Source organism: Euleptes europaea, chromosome 6 (genome assembly GCF_029931775.1).
Source record: "Euleptes europaea isolate rEulEur1 chromosome 6, rEulEur1.hap1, whole genome shotgun sequence".
NCBI classification, from domain to species: domain Eukaryota; kingdom Metazoa; phylum Chordata; class Lepidosauria; order Squamata; family Sphaerodactylidae; genus Euleptes; species Euleptes europaea.
In genome coordinates, this window is record NC_079317.1 from 94,367,027 (window position 1) to 94,381,758 (window position 14,732).

The window sequence follows — 14,732 nt, forward strand, 5'->3', positions numbered from 1 at the left end:
ATATATATATATATATATATATATATATATATATATATATATATATATATATATTCTTTTCACCCAACCTTGGGTACCCAGGATTCTCAGCACTACAGCTAGCAGGACTCCTTGGAAGAAGCCATGGCTGTTAAGCTGATGTAAAACAGCATATGCTAGTAGTATACGTATACCCTTAGGCAACTATCCATCACAAACATAAGTGCACAAGCCAGCTGCTTTCATTAAGCTTGTCTGGTTAACTCAAAGTTGGATTGTGGTGTTCACCTACTTTTGAGTAGGGCTATAAGTAATGTTGTTTGGTAGGGTGGCAAGCATTAGTTAGCTTAATTTGTATGAGTTACATTGTTGGTGACAACTATAAATAGTCAGAATATAAATTAAGGGCAATTATGTTGATTTTGAGCCTATTTGATGATGACTACTGGTAATAGGGAACAGTGCCCCTTGGCACAAAGTGGTAAGCTGCAGTACTGCAGTCCAAGCTCTGTTCACGACCTGAGTTTGATCCCGACGGAAGTTGGTTTCAGGTAGCCGGCTCGAGGTTGACTCAGCCTCCCATCCTTCCGAGATCGGTAAAATGAATACCCAGCCACTAGACCTTGCTGGGGGTAAAGGGAAGATGACTGGGGAAGGCACTGGCAAACCACCCCATAAACAAAGTCTGCCTGGTAAACGTCGGGATGTGACATCACCCCATGGGTCAGGAATGACCCGGTGCTTGCACAGGGGACCTTTACCTTAATAGGGAACAGTAAAGAACATTTTAAAAATGGTGTGTCTAACAATAAGGATCACTTTTTTGTTTGTTAAATTATGTTTCCTCACACTTCCTTCAGAAAAGAAGTTTGTGATGTGCAAATGTATTTACACTTAATCAGTTAAAGGCAGAAGACTGACAAACTGAAATGTCTCTCATCAGTTGATAGTCCTACATGATGTGTTGCTGTGGGTGTATGCTAAGGTTTATAAGATTTCCGTTGTTTAGGACTCCCTGATATAGGGTGTTTCAGCCGCTCTCAAGTAACTCTGCTTATACTGAACTCGCACCTCACTTTGCATACTAGGACTGCACTCCAGAGAAAGGTAGTCACACAAGCCACACAAAAATCAATGGGGCAAATTAATTGATTTCAACGGGACCACAGAACAGACAAGATTTTTTTTGGGGGGGGGGGGAGAGCCAGGTATGGCTTCCCCAACCTGATTCTCAGGACACACACCATACATCATGCGGCTGGGAACTCATTTTCCAAGCACACACTGCCCCAGTTCAGATTCAGGCTGCAGCACTTGGGGGAAAGAGCTTTGCCCTTCTCTTATGCCATTTTTCTAACCCAAACTAGGTCCATTGTAGTTCCCGGAGGATAGGCCAGTCATAGAATCATAGAGTTGGAGGGGACCACCAGGGCCATCAAGTCCAACCCCCTGCACAATGCAGGAAATTCACAACTACCTCCCCCCTCCACACCCCTAGTGACCAAAAGATGGCCAAGATGCCCTCCCTCTCATCATCTGCCTAAGGTCACAGAATCAGCATTGCTGACAGATGGCCATCTAACAGATGGCCAGTCATTCTCTCTATGCCTAACGACCTCACAGAATTGTTGTAAGAATACATTGGAAGAGGGGAGAATGATGTGGGAAGCTGCTTTGGCTAAGAAAAGTGGTGTATAAATATGGTGCAGGTAGAAAGCTTTATCAGGGTCCCACATGCTTGGGAAATGAGTCCTCCACAATGGGACATGTGGCTAATAGTATGACAGTCAAGACGGGGGTAAAGGGGGGGAACCAAATGGAACTCAACCAAAATGCTGATTCCAAACCAAAGAGGTTGAGCTGAAAAATGCTAAAATTACAAATAGATAAATTTTAATAAGGTGCACAGTCAAGTCAAAAACATAAGGCCTCTGACACAGGCAAGATTTTCACATTCAATATATGCAAACTTAAACACCTGCAGTACAATCTTACATTGACCAAAGTAGGATCCAAAAAGGACCAAACATGTTTCGGCCTGAGAAGGCCTTCCTCAATGGTCAGTCATAGAGTTATAATCTAGCACACCTCCTAATAATATAATTGTGTCATAATAAACTGTAAAAAATCTATAAAAGCCCTTTGGGAAGGAAAAGGAAAGCAGGGAAGAGAAATCATTAGTACATTCTTCATGGACATAAGGTGAAAAAAATATATATTTTTACTTATAAAACCAAAAGTCAAATTAACTTTGCAGGTAATTTGTACATTGCAGGTGTTTAAGTTTGCATATATTGAATGTAAAAATCTTGCCTGTGTTAGAGGCCTTATGTTTTTAACTTGACTGTGCACTTTATTAAAATTTATATATTTGTAATTTTAGCATTTTTCAGCTCAACCTCTTCGGTTTGGAGTCAAGACAGGGAACCCAGACTCAGCTCTCAACAAATCTTCTAGCTTGGCCCTGATTGTAGCTAACTTCCTCTGAGTTAGGGCTCTGGAATAAATGCCATTGTATGGCTTACATTGTCCCTTATCCCCAGCTAAAGAGAAGGTGAGCCAAGAACTGATAACTATCCATGTTTTCCCCCTTTTCCTTGAGCTTGCTTTTGCCCCTTCCCTCAATTCATTAATATAAAGAAGTTAATGTAATCTGTTATACATTGAATTGTTTCATCTCACAATGTGGGGTCATATGAACAAATCCTAATCCTAAAAAGATTGAGCAATTTTTAAAATTATCCATATGCAAATAACTGATGACTGTATGTGTACATGCACACAAAAATGTGAAAGTGTTAACTAGTGCATTGCTGATGTATGTAACTTTTGTTAAAAGTAAAGGTCCCCTGTGCAAGCACCAGGTCATTCCTGACCCATGGGGTGACATCACATCCCGACGTTTACTAGGCAGACTTTTGTTTTACGGGGTGGTTTGCCAGTGCCTTCCCCAGTCGTCTTCCCTTTACCCCCAGCAAGCTGGGTACTCATTTTACTGAGCTCAGAAGGATGGAAGGCGGAGTCAGCCTTCAGCCGGCTACCTGAAACCGACTTCTGTCGGGATCGAACTCAGGTCGTGAGCAGAGCTTTTGACTGCAGTACTGCAGCTTACCAGTCTGCGCCACGGGGCTCTTAACTTTTGTTAGGGCAGTCTATAATGATGGTTAGTATAAGACTAAATATATACAAGCTGAAGGAAAGCCCATATACATCCAAACCTTTTAAAACAGACATTACTGAGGCAAGGTCAGTATAATATTGTACCTGAACCAAAGCTGTACACAATCCAAAAATCCCCACTGCTAGCAGGTTTTCCTGAAGCCATATTTTCACTGTTTCATAGCAAGGCTAAAAAAAAAGGTATGAGAGAGAAGAGAGAGAGAGAAAGGGGAGGAGAGAATACTTATTTAAACATGAACATCTGTTTGTTGTGTTTGAAATCAAAAGGCATCAGTAGAAATAGAGGAGTCAGCTCAAACCAGGTAATTGGAGGTTTTGATTTCAGCATTCTACTAAATGTGCAAAATAACCATAGGGTTTGGCTCGCAACAAAGTATAGTTTGAAGGGTTCAGGAAGACTGTATCTGAAGATCGAATGAATGGATGCTGTGGGAAAGATGCAATCATAATTTTTTTAATGAAAAATTCTCTCTGGTTCCCCTCCCCCAGCATATGTTAAATACCAGCACTTCTAAATTCAGTAGTAGATCTTACTTTTCAAGTGGGGCAGGAAGGGATGTGACAATCCAGCTACAAGCAAGTTAATACCCAAAACCAGAAGATTTGCAAAATGTATTAGTTATGAAATGGGGGGTGGGGGGGAAGGAGGCAGTTTGTGAAAAGCATACTTGAAACAGAAAACTCCCACCCCATCAGCGATTATTCAGACGGAGGTGTAAATCTGAGACACTTTGGGATGGTTTATGTGACCATGCAAGAAGTGCTGACATCACTCAAATGATGTTTCCCCACGTTAACCAATAACTAAATCTTGTTGGCAACATGACACTGCCCTATCCTGTCTGTGGAGGTTATCCCTGTAAAAATAATGCGTTATTTTTGTTACAGCCACCCAATTGGGAGATACTATTGCTGAGTTAAACTGGGAGAGTTCAAAATACATACTGGTCCAGTTTGAAAAGCTTCATCCCAATATAGGACGGTTCCAGGTGCTTCCAGATTTGTGTCTGGGCTTGATCTGCTTCACTTTTGGGTTCCTTTTCACTCCTTACAGTATTTACCCCACTTCCAGAGAAGTGTGAGAAAAGGGAAGAAAGCGGCCAGGGATAGGGGATCATAAAGGTTCTCTGGCGTGAGGGGGTATTGTAGCGAGTGTGGGGTCGGAAGGAGATGAGTCATGTAATCCATATACATTTTGCAATCTCCTTGTAAGCTTTCAGTCTTTTTGACTCAACGTTTTTCTTTTCCCAGTGTGAGCCATAGAAGAACACAAAAAAAGCAAGAGGAAATTGAGGCAAGCTACGGGGGACTTGCCTACAGTGAGAGAGAACATTGCATTTTCTGTTGTTGAACTGGCAGTGCAGTTGGTGTATCAAACCTGAGCAGTAATTACTTTCCTGGTAGGATTGGTTAATAGGGTTGCCAACCTCTAGGTACAAGCTGGCGATCTCCTGCTATTACAACTGATTTCCAGCCGATAGAGATGAGCTCTCCTGGAGAAAATGGCTGCTTTGGCAATTGAAGTCCCTCCCCTCCCCAAATCCTGCCCTCCTCAGGCTCTGCCCCAAAAACCTCCCACCGGTGGCGAAGAGGGACCTGGCAAACCTATTGGTGAAGGCAGTACACAAGAGAGAAAATATTTGCCTGCCATTTCAGTGCCACCGTTAGGTAGATAAAGAGCTTCAATTTTATCTCCGCAAAAATCATGTGAAGTATGTTAGTCAGAGGGTACTTTGCCCAAAGCTACCTAGTGAGCTTCGTACCAGAGTCAGTTAAGGACAGGAGGAGCAGGCCAAAAAACAACCACACTGTTCGCCATCATTACAATAACTCCACTCAGGACATAGCATCCACCTACACTTTAGAGAGGAGCTGCAGCGTTTAACTTGGATGGATAGGAATGTTCCCTAGGAAGGGCAGAGTTTTTCTCCCTCCTATGGAGTTTTCTCTGTTGGGCTGTTCATGCTGACTGACCCATCGTCACTGTAAAATACACAAGAAAGGGCCCAGTGTGCGGCATGTGTTCCCGAGCATATATGGCAGTGTTTTGGCATGTTTGTCATAGGTTTTTAAATGCATTCAACAGATATTTGTCCCCCGTTTACATCAGAACTGAGTGAAATGGGGGGGGGGAGGAGGCAGCTTGTGAAAAGCATACTTGAAACTGAAAAAACTCCCACCCCATCAGTGATTTTTCAGACGGAGGTGTAAATCTGAGACACTTTGGGATGGTTTATGTGACCATGCAAGAAGTGCTGACATCACTCAAATGATGTTTCCCTATGTTAACCAATAACTAAATCTTGTTGGCGACATTACACTGCCCTATCCTGTCTGTAGAGATTATCCCTGTAACCAACCTGCTCACGTGCATGTTGTGTGCTTCAGTGCCACCACCCCAAGATATAAAAACCCAGCCTATTACATAACCAATGCCTTGGGTATTCCTGGTAAGGCTGCCTCTGAGCCAAGTACAAAGAGCAGAACTTCCAATTACTTTAACTCCTCCTGTGCATGCATGTCCTTGGCGTGTAAGAGCCGTCTTCAGTGTGTGAGTAGGATCTGAGTCACAGTCTGCTTTCTTTAGTAGGAAAGATGCTTTACTACTAAAGAATAAACTAGAGCACATACATGGAAAATACCAGTCCAGCCTAGCAGATACAGATCTAAGGAAAGAAAAATGAAATATAAGTCTAGCTACATTACAATACAAGACAGTTACACTAGATGGAGCAAACACACCCCAGACTCCCTACTGCCCCTTTGCAGAGGAGTTTGGGTCCCAGGCAAAGTATTTGAACAAAGAACAAAGGAAAATTCTACCTTTTAAACCTTCTGCCTGCTTTGGTGACAACTCTCTCCCCCAATCCACAGTTAGGAATCCTGCCCCTCATGAGAGATACCCCGGGCTCTCCCAATCAGATCATTTGGCATATAGCCCTTGTCTGAGGTTTGTTATGACCGACATCCATCTTCTCGGTTTGGGCATTTAATCCAGATGGACCCCAGTGGAACCCAGTGCCCCCAGTGGAACCCAATTCTTGACATCTGACTTTCCCTGGCTTGCATTTAATGACACCTCCTTATGTGAAAATAAGCAATTGGCATGGTTTCAGGGTTTCCATTCATAACAATCCTTGGGTATAAACGCTATAGACAGGACAGGAAAGGTCATGTTGAGGGGAATGTTGCTCTGTAAATCAAAGAAGGCATAGAATCAAACAAGCTAGAAATCATTAGAGGTTTAAATTCCCACACAGAATTGCTATATGTGAAGATTCTGGACACTTCCTTGTGTGTGTGTGTAAGTGCCGTCAAGTCGCAGCCGACTTATGGCGACCCCTTTTTTGGGGTTTTCATGGCAAGAGACTAACAGGTGGTTTGCCAATGCCTTCCTCTGCACAGCAACCCTGGTATTCCTTGGTGGTCTCCCATCCAAATACTAACCAGGGCTGACCCTGCTTAGCTTCTGAGATCTGACGAGATCAGGCTAGCCTGGGCCATCCAGATCAGGGCAGACACTTCCTTGGGATACCTTAAAAGTAGGGGTGCCCCGTCTGACCAAAAACATGAAGGTGATCTCAAGATGGAGAAGGAAATAAGGGAGGCAACTAAAGTGGGAAACGTTGTAATAATGGATGACTTCAACTGTCCTCACATTGACTGGGCAAATGTCTGCTCTAGTCATGGCTTAGAGATGCAGTTCCTGTTCCCAGAGTCCAAAACAATCACATTTGATTGTGAATGAAGGAACTTCACAAAAATGAGGAGATTATGAAGCCGACAGGGAGAATCAAGCGAGTCAAATCCCTTCAGGATGCTTGAAAGCTATTTAAAACCACATTAGCCAGATAGAATGCCTACCTCAAGGTAGGAAAGGTACCACCAAATCTAAAAGGATGCATATGTGGTTAATGAACCAAATCTAGGAAGCTATAAAATGCAAAAAAAGGCCTCCACTAAAAAGTAGTTTACCCAAAATATGTGAACAGAAAGGAACACAGGTTCTAGCAACTCAAATGTCAATTGATAATAAGCAAAAAGAGATTTTGGCGAGTGGCTTGCTAAATACATTAAGACAAGCAAGTATTTCTTCAAATACATCAAATATGGGAAACTGGCTGTAGAGGTAGTTGAGCCATTAGATGATAAAGGAGAGAAAGGATTGGCAGAAAAACTGAATGAGTTCTTTGCACAAGGCTGATTGAAAAACTATTGATCTTGTGTTCATGGAAGTGCTGGCATAACAGGAAGCTCACCCTGTGGCAGAGGCTATCTAGTGTCCATGGACCTTGTTCATAGGATCCAAGCCAAAATTATTTGCCCCCAGCAGACTTTGTTCCTCTTCCGGTTTAATAATTCTGGCTTGGATCCTATGAACAAGTTCCACGGGGAGGGGCTGTGGCTCAGTGGTAGAGCATCTGCTTGACATGCAGAAGGTCCCAGGTTCAATCCCCGGCATCTCCAGTTAAAGGGACTAGGCAGGTAGGTGATGTGAAAGACCCCTGCCTGAGACCCTGGAGAGCCGTTGCCGGTCTGAGTAGACAATGTGGACTTTGATGGACCGAGGATCTGATTCAGTATAAGGCAGCTTCATGTGTTTATGTGACACTTGATGGCCTCTGCCACAGAGTGAGCTTCCTGTTATGCTAGCACTTCCTCATGGAACACAATATCAATGGTTTTTCAATCAGCCATGTGCAAATGGAAGTGATAGCACAATAAATGTGCTCCACGGCAGAGGCTATCTAGCATGCATAGAACTCGTTCACAGGGGTCCAAGCATCTATCTTGAATAACCATGGCTTCAGCAAAGGAAAGTTTTGCCCTACCAACCTTTTAGAGTTCTTGGAGAAGGTTAATGAGCCATTTAGATAAGGGTTATCTGGTAGACTTTATACACTTGGGCTTCCAAAAAGCTTTTGACAAAGTGTCAGAGATTCTACTTAGCAGTTATGGACTGAAAATTGGTTAAATTACAGGAAGCAGCAGAGAGTAGGAATAAATGGACTTCTCACAATGGAGAGAGGTAAGCAGTGGGGTTCCACAAGGACTGATGGTGGGACTGGTGCTCCTTAATTTGTTCATGAATGATCTGGAATTCAGGTGAGCAGCATGGTAGCCAACTTTCTGGATGATCCCAATTTATCCATGACAATGAAATCCAAGGCAGTGTGAAGAGCTACAGGACAATCTCTCTGATTAGGGTGAGTGGGCAACAGCATGGCAAATGATGTTCACTGTGGATCACTACAAGATGATGCACACTGGAACAAAAAATATTAACTTTAAATATATGCTGACAGGGTCTGAACTGGCAGAGATTGGGAAGGGGAAGAAATCTTGGGGTTGTAGCAGATAGCTCAATGCACACGTCAACTCAGTGTGCTGCACTAGTGAAAAAAGGCAAACTCCAAGTTGTGGATGGTTAGGAAAGGGACTGAAAACCAATACTGTAATGCCCTGAATAGAACTATGCTGTAGCCTTATTTGGAATACTGTACAGTTCTGGTTGCTATTATCTCTGAAAAGAGATTGCAAAGCTGGAAAAGTACAGGAGAGGGCAACCAAGATGATTAGGGGGGTGGAGCACCTTTCCTATGAAGAAAAATTGAGGCATTTGGGGGTTTTCAGCTTAGGAAAAAAACTAAGTGGGGACACGGTGTTTATAAAATTGCTAATGGGCTGAAGAAAGTGGGGTTTTGGTTCAAATAATCATTTTTCAATTAAAAACAACAGCTGTTGAGATCAAAAAGTGGAGAACAAATCATGATGGGCAGAAACTCAAGCCTTAGCTTTTGCCATTGTTGGGGATGAGGGTTGAAGCTGAGCCAATCATGCCCTTGTGTTCTTTCCTGTGTCTTTGGAAACAACGCAGTTCATATTTAAATAATGGACAGGAAGCAAAGACTTTTTATCTTCATTGAATGTCACACAGTCGTTCGTGATGAAGAGATCACTGCAATTTTTTGATTGATGCTAGGTCATGTGTTGGGATGAAATAGCTTCATCTGGGCACCTCTGCAATACTAGAACTTTCCCCTTTCTGCAGTAGAATCAATACATTTCTAACTAAGGCTCCGTTAGCATGCACATTAATTTTGACAACTACTTACTGCTTTCCACCAGGTCCCTGGGGAGTGAAGCCCACAATTCTCACTGAACTCCAGGCAGCATGAATCTGGCACCCGTGTTGTGTTGTACACTTCAAACCAGTCAGTGTAGTTTGACACTCCACAGCATCTGAACTGAAGGGGGGGAAAGTCCATTTGACAATAAAAGTAACCAACAAACAAAAACCCAAGGGAGCCTAGTGGGTTTGGCATACTGGATGGAGCCAGTGGGTGTCCTCCACATTTCACAAAATACCACCCCCAGAATCTGGAAGGGTGAATTATTCAAGTAGGGTCAATTATTTGGTGGAAGTCTCTTGGCTGAATACTTGAATACTTGCGTATTCCAAATTTATGGGATTTGTCATTGAACTTCAAATCCAACTTCTGAGATACCCCCAACCTCTGTGGCATACAGACAGCTAGGCTAAGATTGGCTGGCCCCCTTGTGCTACTGAAGCAGCTAAGACAGTGGTGGAAGAAGAAGAGTTGGTTTTTATATGCCGACTTTCTCTACCACTTAAGGAAGAATCAAACCTGCTTACTATCACTTCTCTTCCCCACAGACATCCTGTGAGGTAGGTGGGGCTGACAGAATGTGAGTAGCCCAGTCACCCACCTGGCTTCATGTGTAGGAGTGGTGAAACAAATCCAGTTCACCAGATTAGCCTCCGTCACTCATGTGGAGGAGTGGGGAATCCAATCCATTTCTCCAGATCAGAGTCCACTGCTCCAAACCACCACTCTTAACCATTACACCACACTGGCTCTCTGATCGCCAGAAGGCCTGTAAACCCTCTCCAGATCCACAGTTACTTTATTTATTTATTTATTTATTTATTTATTTATTTATTTATTTATTTATTAGATTTCTATCCCGCTCTCAATGCCCAGCCAAAGCTGGGCTCAGGGCGGCTAACAACATAATATCAACTACAATAAAATACCATAAAATCACAGTATAAATAAAACAATTTAGCAATCCCGTAAAACATAAATAAATTAGCAGACAATTGGTGCTCAGTAATTGACACATAGAGGTTGCTGTGGGCCTGGTAGGCAGCCAGAGCCCCCACATGATAGCTGAAAGTCCCTGTACTAAAGGACAGGTTTATAATCTCTCTCAGGTTGATAATCTACTACCATTAGAGTAGATCACCTGCTGACTGATGATACTTGAGTTTAGGTGACAGTGGTAATGGATTTCCAGGAATGCTCCCCATCTTCAGGTTCTGTAAAAAAGGTGAGAGAAGATCTCCCACAAAAGCAATACCCACCAGAATCCTAAAAGATCTGATAGCAGAATGGCTTCCATTGAGCTTTGGTCGTTCAGTTGAGGATCCAGTTTGACCAGTGGGGTGAGGGTATCCAGGCCATACCTTGGATGAACCAAGGACTGACAGACAAACCGTCAGGTAGGCACAAAATAGAACTTGAGACCTTATTACTTTAAGACCTTGTACTAGCTGGCAAAAGTAAAAGGAGAAGTAATGTTCTATCAATGACCAAAAAAAAAAATTGAGGCATGAAATCAATTTCTTGCCACCGTTTCTTATGTTTCTGTTTTTAAAAAATGCATGACTCAGCAAACTGTTTGTAGGCGAACGTTGGGTTGTCAGCACTACTGAGTGCAATGACATTATTTTTCAAGTATGTTATTACCACCAGGAAAACGAACAGCAAATGAAATGGTTACAGCAATGAAACGTGTTTTATTATATTTTTGTAAAGATGAGTGGCTTCAGAGTCTCACATGCTCTACTTCGAAATTGTCTTTGACATCTAGTAATATAGATATTCATGATCTGGGAGCTGACATTGCAAGCAGCAAAGTTTTCCCGAGTAGCAGAGTACTAAACTTTGAAATGTGTCTCTTCCATCAGACCTACCTAGAGTGTGGATGAGAATTTTAGTGCTTCAGGAAGGTGAGCAATTTATCGCTCTGGTTAAAAAGGCAGAATGTTTTCGGGAAGAGTTCGAGCTTCTCTTACACACTTTGCTCTGCAAAGTGCTAAAATACGGCTCTCTGCATTTTTTACGGCTAATGCAGCCCAGTGCTGCTTGAGCCATGGGACATTTATTGCTCTCAGACAACCTAGTTACGGATCTAAAATAGTTTTCATCTAATTTTCAGCAGTCCCTACATTTGCTTGGCTGGGTTAGTACACATTTCGGCTAGTGAAGGAGCCCCCAAGCTTTTTGAGCCTGTGGGCACCTTTGACCTTTTGAGAGGGAATGGTGAGCACCACCCCAAAATGGCTGTCCCAGGAGGTGAAGCCAGACTCAAAATAGTTGCCACACTTTGCAAAAGAACAGCAGAAGGGGTATAAAAAGAAACAAAGGCAAGCAGGGAGGGGGGAGGAGAAGGGGGAATAAAAAGAATAAACCCTGAAGCCTGGATGCTTACTAGTTGTCCTGATTCTCCAGTGGCAGCTGCTGCTATTGCATCCATGGAAAACCCTTTCAATTAAACAAGGGCATGCAATAATAAGTGCTGCCTACTTTCTCAAAAGCTTGGCAGGTGCTGGGAAAATACTGGCAGGTGCCATAGTACCCATGGGCGCCATGCTTGGGAACCCTGTGCTAGAATGCTATAGCATATATAGCAACTAGAATGCTATAGCATATCAGCAATATTTGTCATTTGAATTTGTTAACCTACCTTAGTCCCTAATTGCTACAGGACAATGGAAAGCCAGTGTACTTTTAATTTCGAGCTACCTGCTATATTTTTACAATGGGGTAAAAAAAATCTGAACGATGTCCGCCCCCCCCCCCAGCCCTTCAGAAGCAATCTTGGCATTCCTCTACTATAAAATTTGTGAGGAACAAGTCTTGGACCCTAGAATGACTCAGGTGCTTGGAGGGGAGGGGAAGAACAGACCTCCCAAATCTCTTTCCAGATATGTCTGATTACATGAGGGAGCCTTACTGTTTCCTCTGCAGAAGGCATAGGATTTTGGAGGAGGCAATCATAAGCCAAGCATTTTGTTTACAGCCTGAGGATTCAATCATCAGTAGACTACCAGCCCATTCTTGAGGGTCAGGGAGCTGTGCCGGGGCAGGGAGAGGCAAAACAACAGCGCCGGCGGGCAAGCTCCTAGGGGATTGGAATGGCATGGGCTGGCAAGGAAAACAGTGTGAATTTCAAAAAATAAAGGGTGCAGCTCGAGGGTGGGGTGGCGCTGTGGCAGTGCAGGCTGGGTGGAGCAGGAGGCAGGAGATGGTTAAGATGAGCATCCGGGGAGGGGCCTTTGCCCATTGGGGAGGAGACTGGAATGGGGGTTAGGTGGAGGTGGGCATGGCCATATGACAGCAGTCCCCACTCCCTCAGTGGAAACTCCTGTGGGAAGGGAGGAGGCAGCCTAAGGGGGAAAGGGGTGGGGCTGGGCCACAGGGGGCCTCACGGGAGAAAGCCCGGCAGTGGCCGGGAGACTCTATGGGGAGAGGGATGGGGGCACCTTGCCAGTGTCCCCCACCTAGGTGGGCCCAACATGTCAAGGTGGCAGATCTCTCTCTCCAGAGCTCTCAGTCCACCCCCCCCACCCCCGCTGTCTACGAGTGACATGTTGTCTCTGGGGTTGTTGCCACCAGCCCCGGGGCCACTGGGGGAGTTGACCTCCTAAGGCGGGGGGGGGGCTCTCCCCGGGCAGGTCGACGTGCTTTGGTATGGTCCTAGTGCTAGTAACGCCCTTGGGAACTCTCCTTCAAGGGATGGCAGCCGCCTCTGTGGCGCCACCTCAACCACGCCATCATCAGCTCCCAACTCCCACTGCTGGCCTCAATCCACATACGCTGTTGCCCAGCCCTTTCTGGACAGCACAAGTGTCCCTAATGCCGGCATAAGCTCCTGCGGGCCTCCTAAGCCCATTCGGCCCCAACCTCAGGAATGAGCTGCCGGGCATCCCAATGCCATCTGGTGGCAAAACAAATGGAGAGCTGTAGTAGTTTGTAGCCATGGTGGTCACATGGTGGAAAACTAGAGCAAGTGATGGGATACAAAATGTTGCCATTGCAAGCTTTTGAGTTTTGCAAGATTATTCAGGGTGGATATTCAAGAAAAATAGGGAAAAAATTGCCAAACTGATTGACGCTGGTTATTTGGTCTGTTTCATCGCTAGCAGTAGCAGCAACTAGCTGTTGTACCTTCTTACAGTAAAGTCCAGTCTCTCAAAAGGTGACAGGTAATTTCCTCTTATTATGGTATTAAATAATATTGCCTTTTTGGCGACTACATTAGCAAAGGGGGATCTGATGGAATTGACAATTCAAAACTAGGTGTTCATTTGCAGACAAAAATCATCTGTATTATCATAGTAAATTAATATGTTAAAATGACCATTGTGTATTTTAAGGAAGTTCCATATTCTGTTTTCCCCATAACCAATGCTGAATAGGTTATTGATCCTTCCATTCACTTTACTTTCAAATGTCAATTAATCCAATCTCAATAATGTCTGTAAACACACCCCTTATTCTCTTGTTCCCCTGCAAAAATGGCCAGTACACCTAAAATTATTGCACCTTCCTATTTGTACATTGCATGGATGTGTTGTTCAGCATTCTGAATCCTTATCTGCTAATGTGCAAGAAGAGTTTTGGCAGACAATGTAGCTACTCAAGCTGGAAAGGGAACATGCCACTGGGATTATGACAAGCTTCTCCTATTGTGCAGAGTACAAAAGGAATATTGAAACACAAGGATCCCAGTGATTAGCTGTACTAAATCTGGAGCAATTACAACCAGCAAGTGAGGGCACGGAATAATTCAGTTTATGGAGTGTAATACCTAATGACAGGATTTTGTTTGGTATGCAAGGGACAATGAGAGGGAAGGAGGTTTCCATCACCTTGGATCCTCGCCCCTCTTGTGACCCTGATCCTTTCAACGTCAGGAGCAAAGTGTGTCCTCTCTGATCTTATCAAGGGCCTGGCTGGGTTTGGGGCCAGCTCCCTTGGAGGCTTCACCCTTCTGGAACTCCTATGGGATCTGAGCAATTATTATAGGAAGCTATTTCTGTTAGGGGTGTGCGCAAAACAATTTTCAGAATTTTTCAGGTTTGGGTTTCTCAAACCCAGAAACTTTCAAAAAATCCAAAAAAACGCAATTTTTTTTTTGAATGTTTTTGGGGGTTAATAAACCCAAACCTGGAAAAATTCCCCCCAAAAAACCTCCAGATCTTTCAGATCTGCCCCACCAGCCTTCTCCAGAGTCTGGAGAAAACGGGGGGGGGGGGGGCGCAGATCTGAAAGCAATCCACGCTTCACCACTTCTCTGGACTCCGGAGAAGGGGCACAGCGTGGATTTATGTCGGATCCAGGCTCCCCTTCCTCCCGCAGGGCTCCCCCCTCCTCCCTTCCCTTCCCCTCCCTTCCCTACCTGCACTTAGCTTTGGCACAGCAGCAGAGCTCTGTTACTGCGCAAAAGCAAACTGGAGGCAGTGCCCCCAGTTTCCTTCG

General features: G+C 44.1%; 1 protein-coding gene and 1 non-coding gene across 4 annotated transcripts in view; one reads left to right on the top strand and one right to left on the bottom strand.

Moving 5' to 3' along the window:
- TSPAN4 (tetraspanin 4) overlaps positions 1–14,732 on the bottom strand; it is a 352,643-nt gene that overhangs the window by 1,798 nt on the left and 336,113 nt on the right. For all 3 annotated transcript variants that reach the window (XM_056851470.1, XM_056851472.1, XM_056851469.1), the window contains 2 exons: positions 9,276–9,407; positions 3,244–3,327 (listed from right to left, as the gene is read on the bottom strand). In XM_056851470.1, coding sequence (XP_056707448.1) covers positions 3,244–3,327; positions 9,276–9,407 — 216 coding nt within the window. The remainder of the gene's footprint in view (positions 1–3,243; positions 3,328–9,275; positions 9,408–14,732) is intronic.
- On the top strand, positions 7,555–7,626 carry TRNAV-GAC (transfer RNA valine (anticodon GAC)). The gene has a single exon. It is a non-coding gene; the product is annotated as a tRNA-Val (tRNA).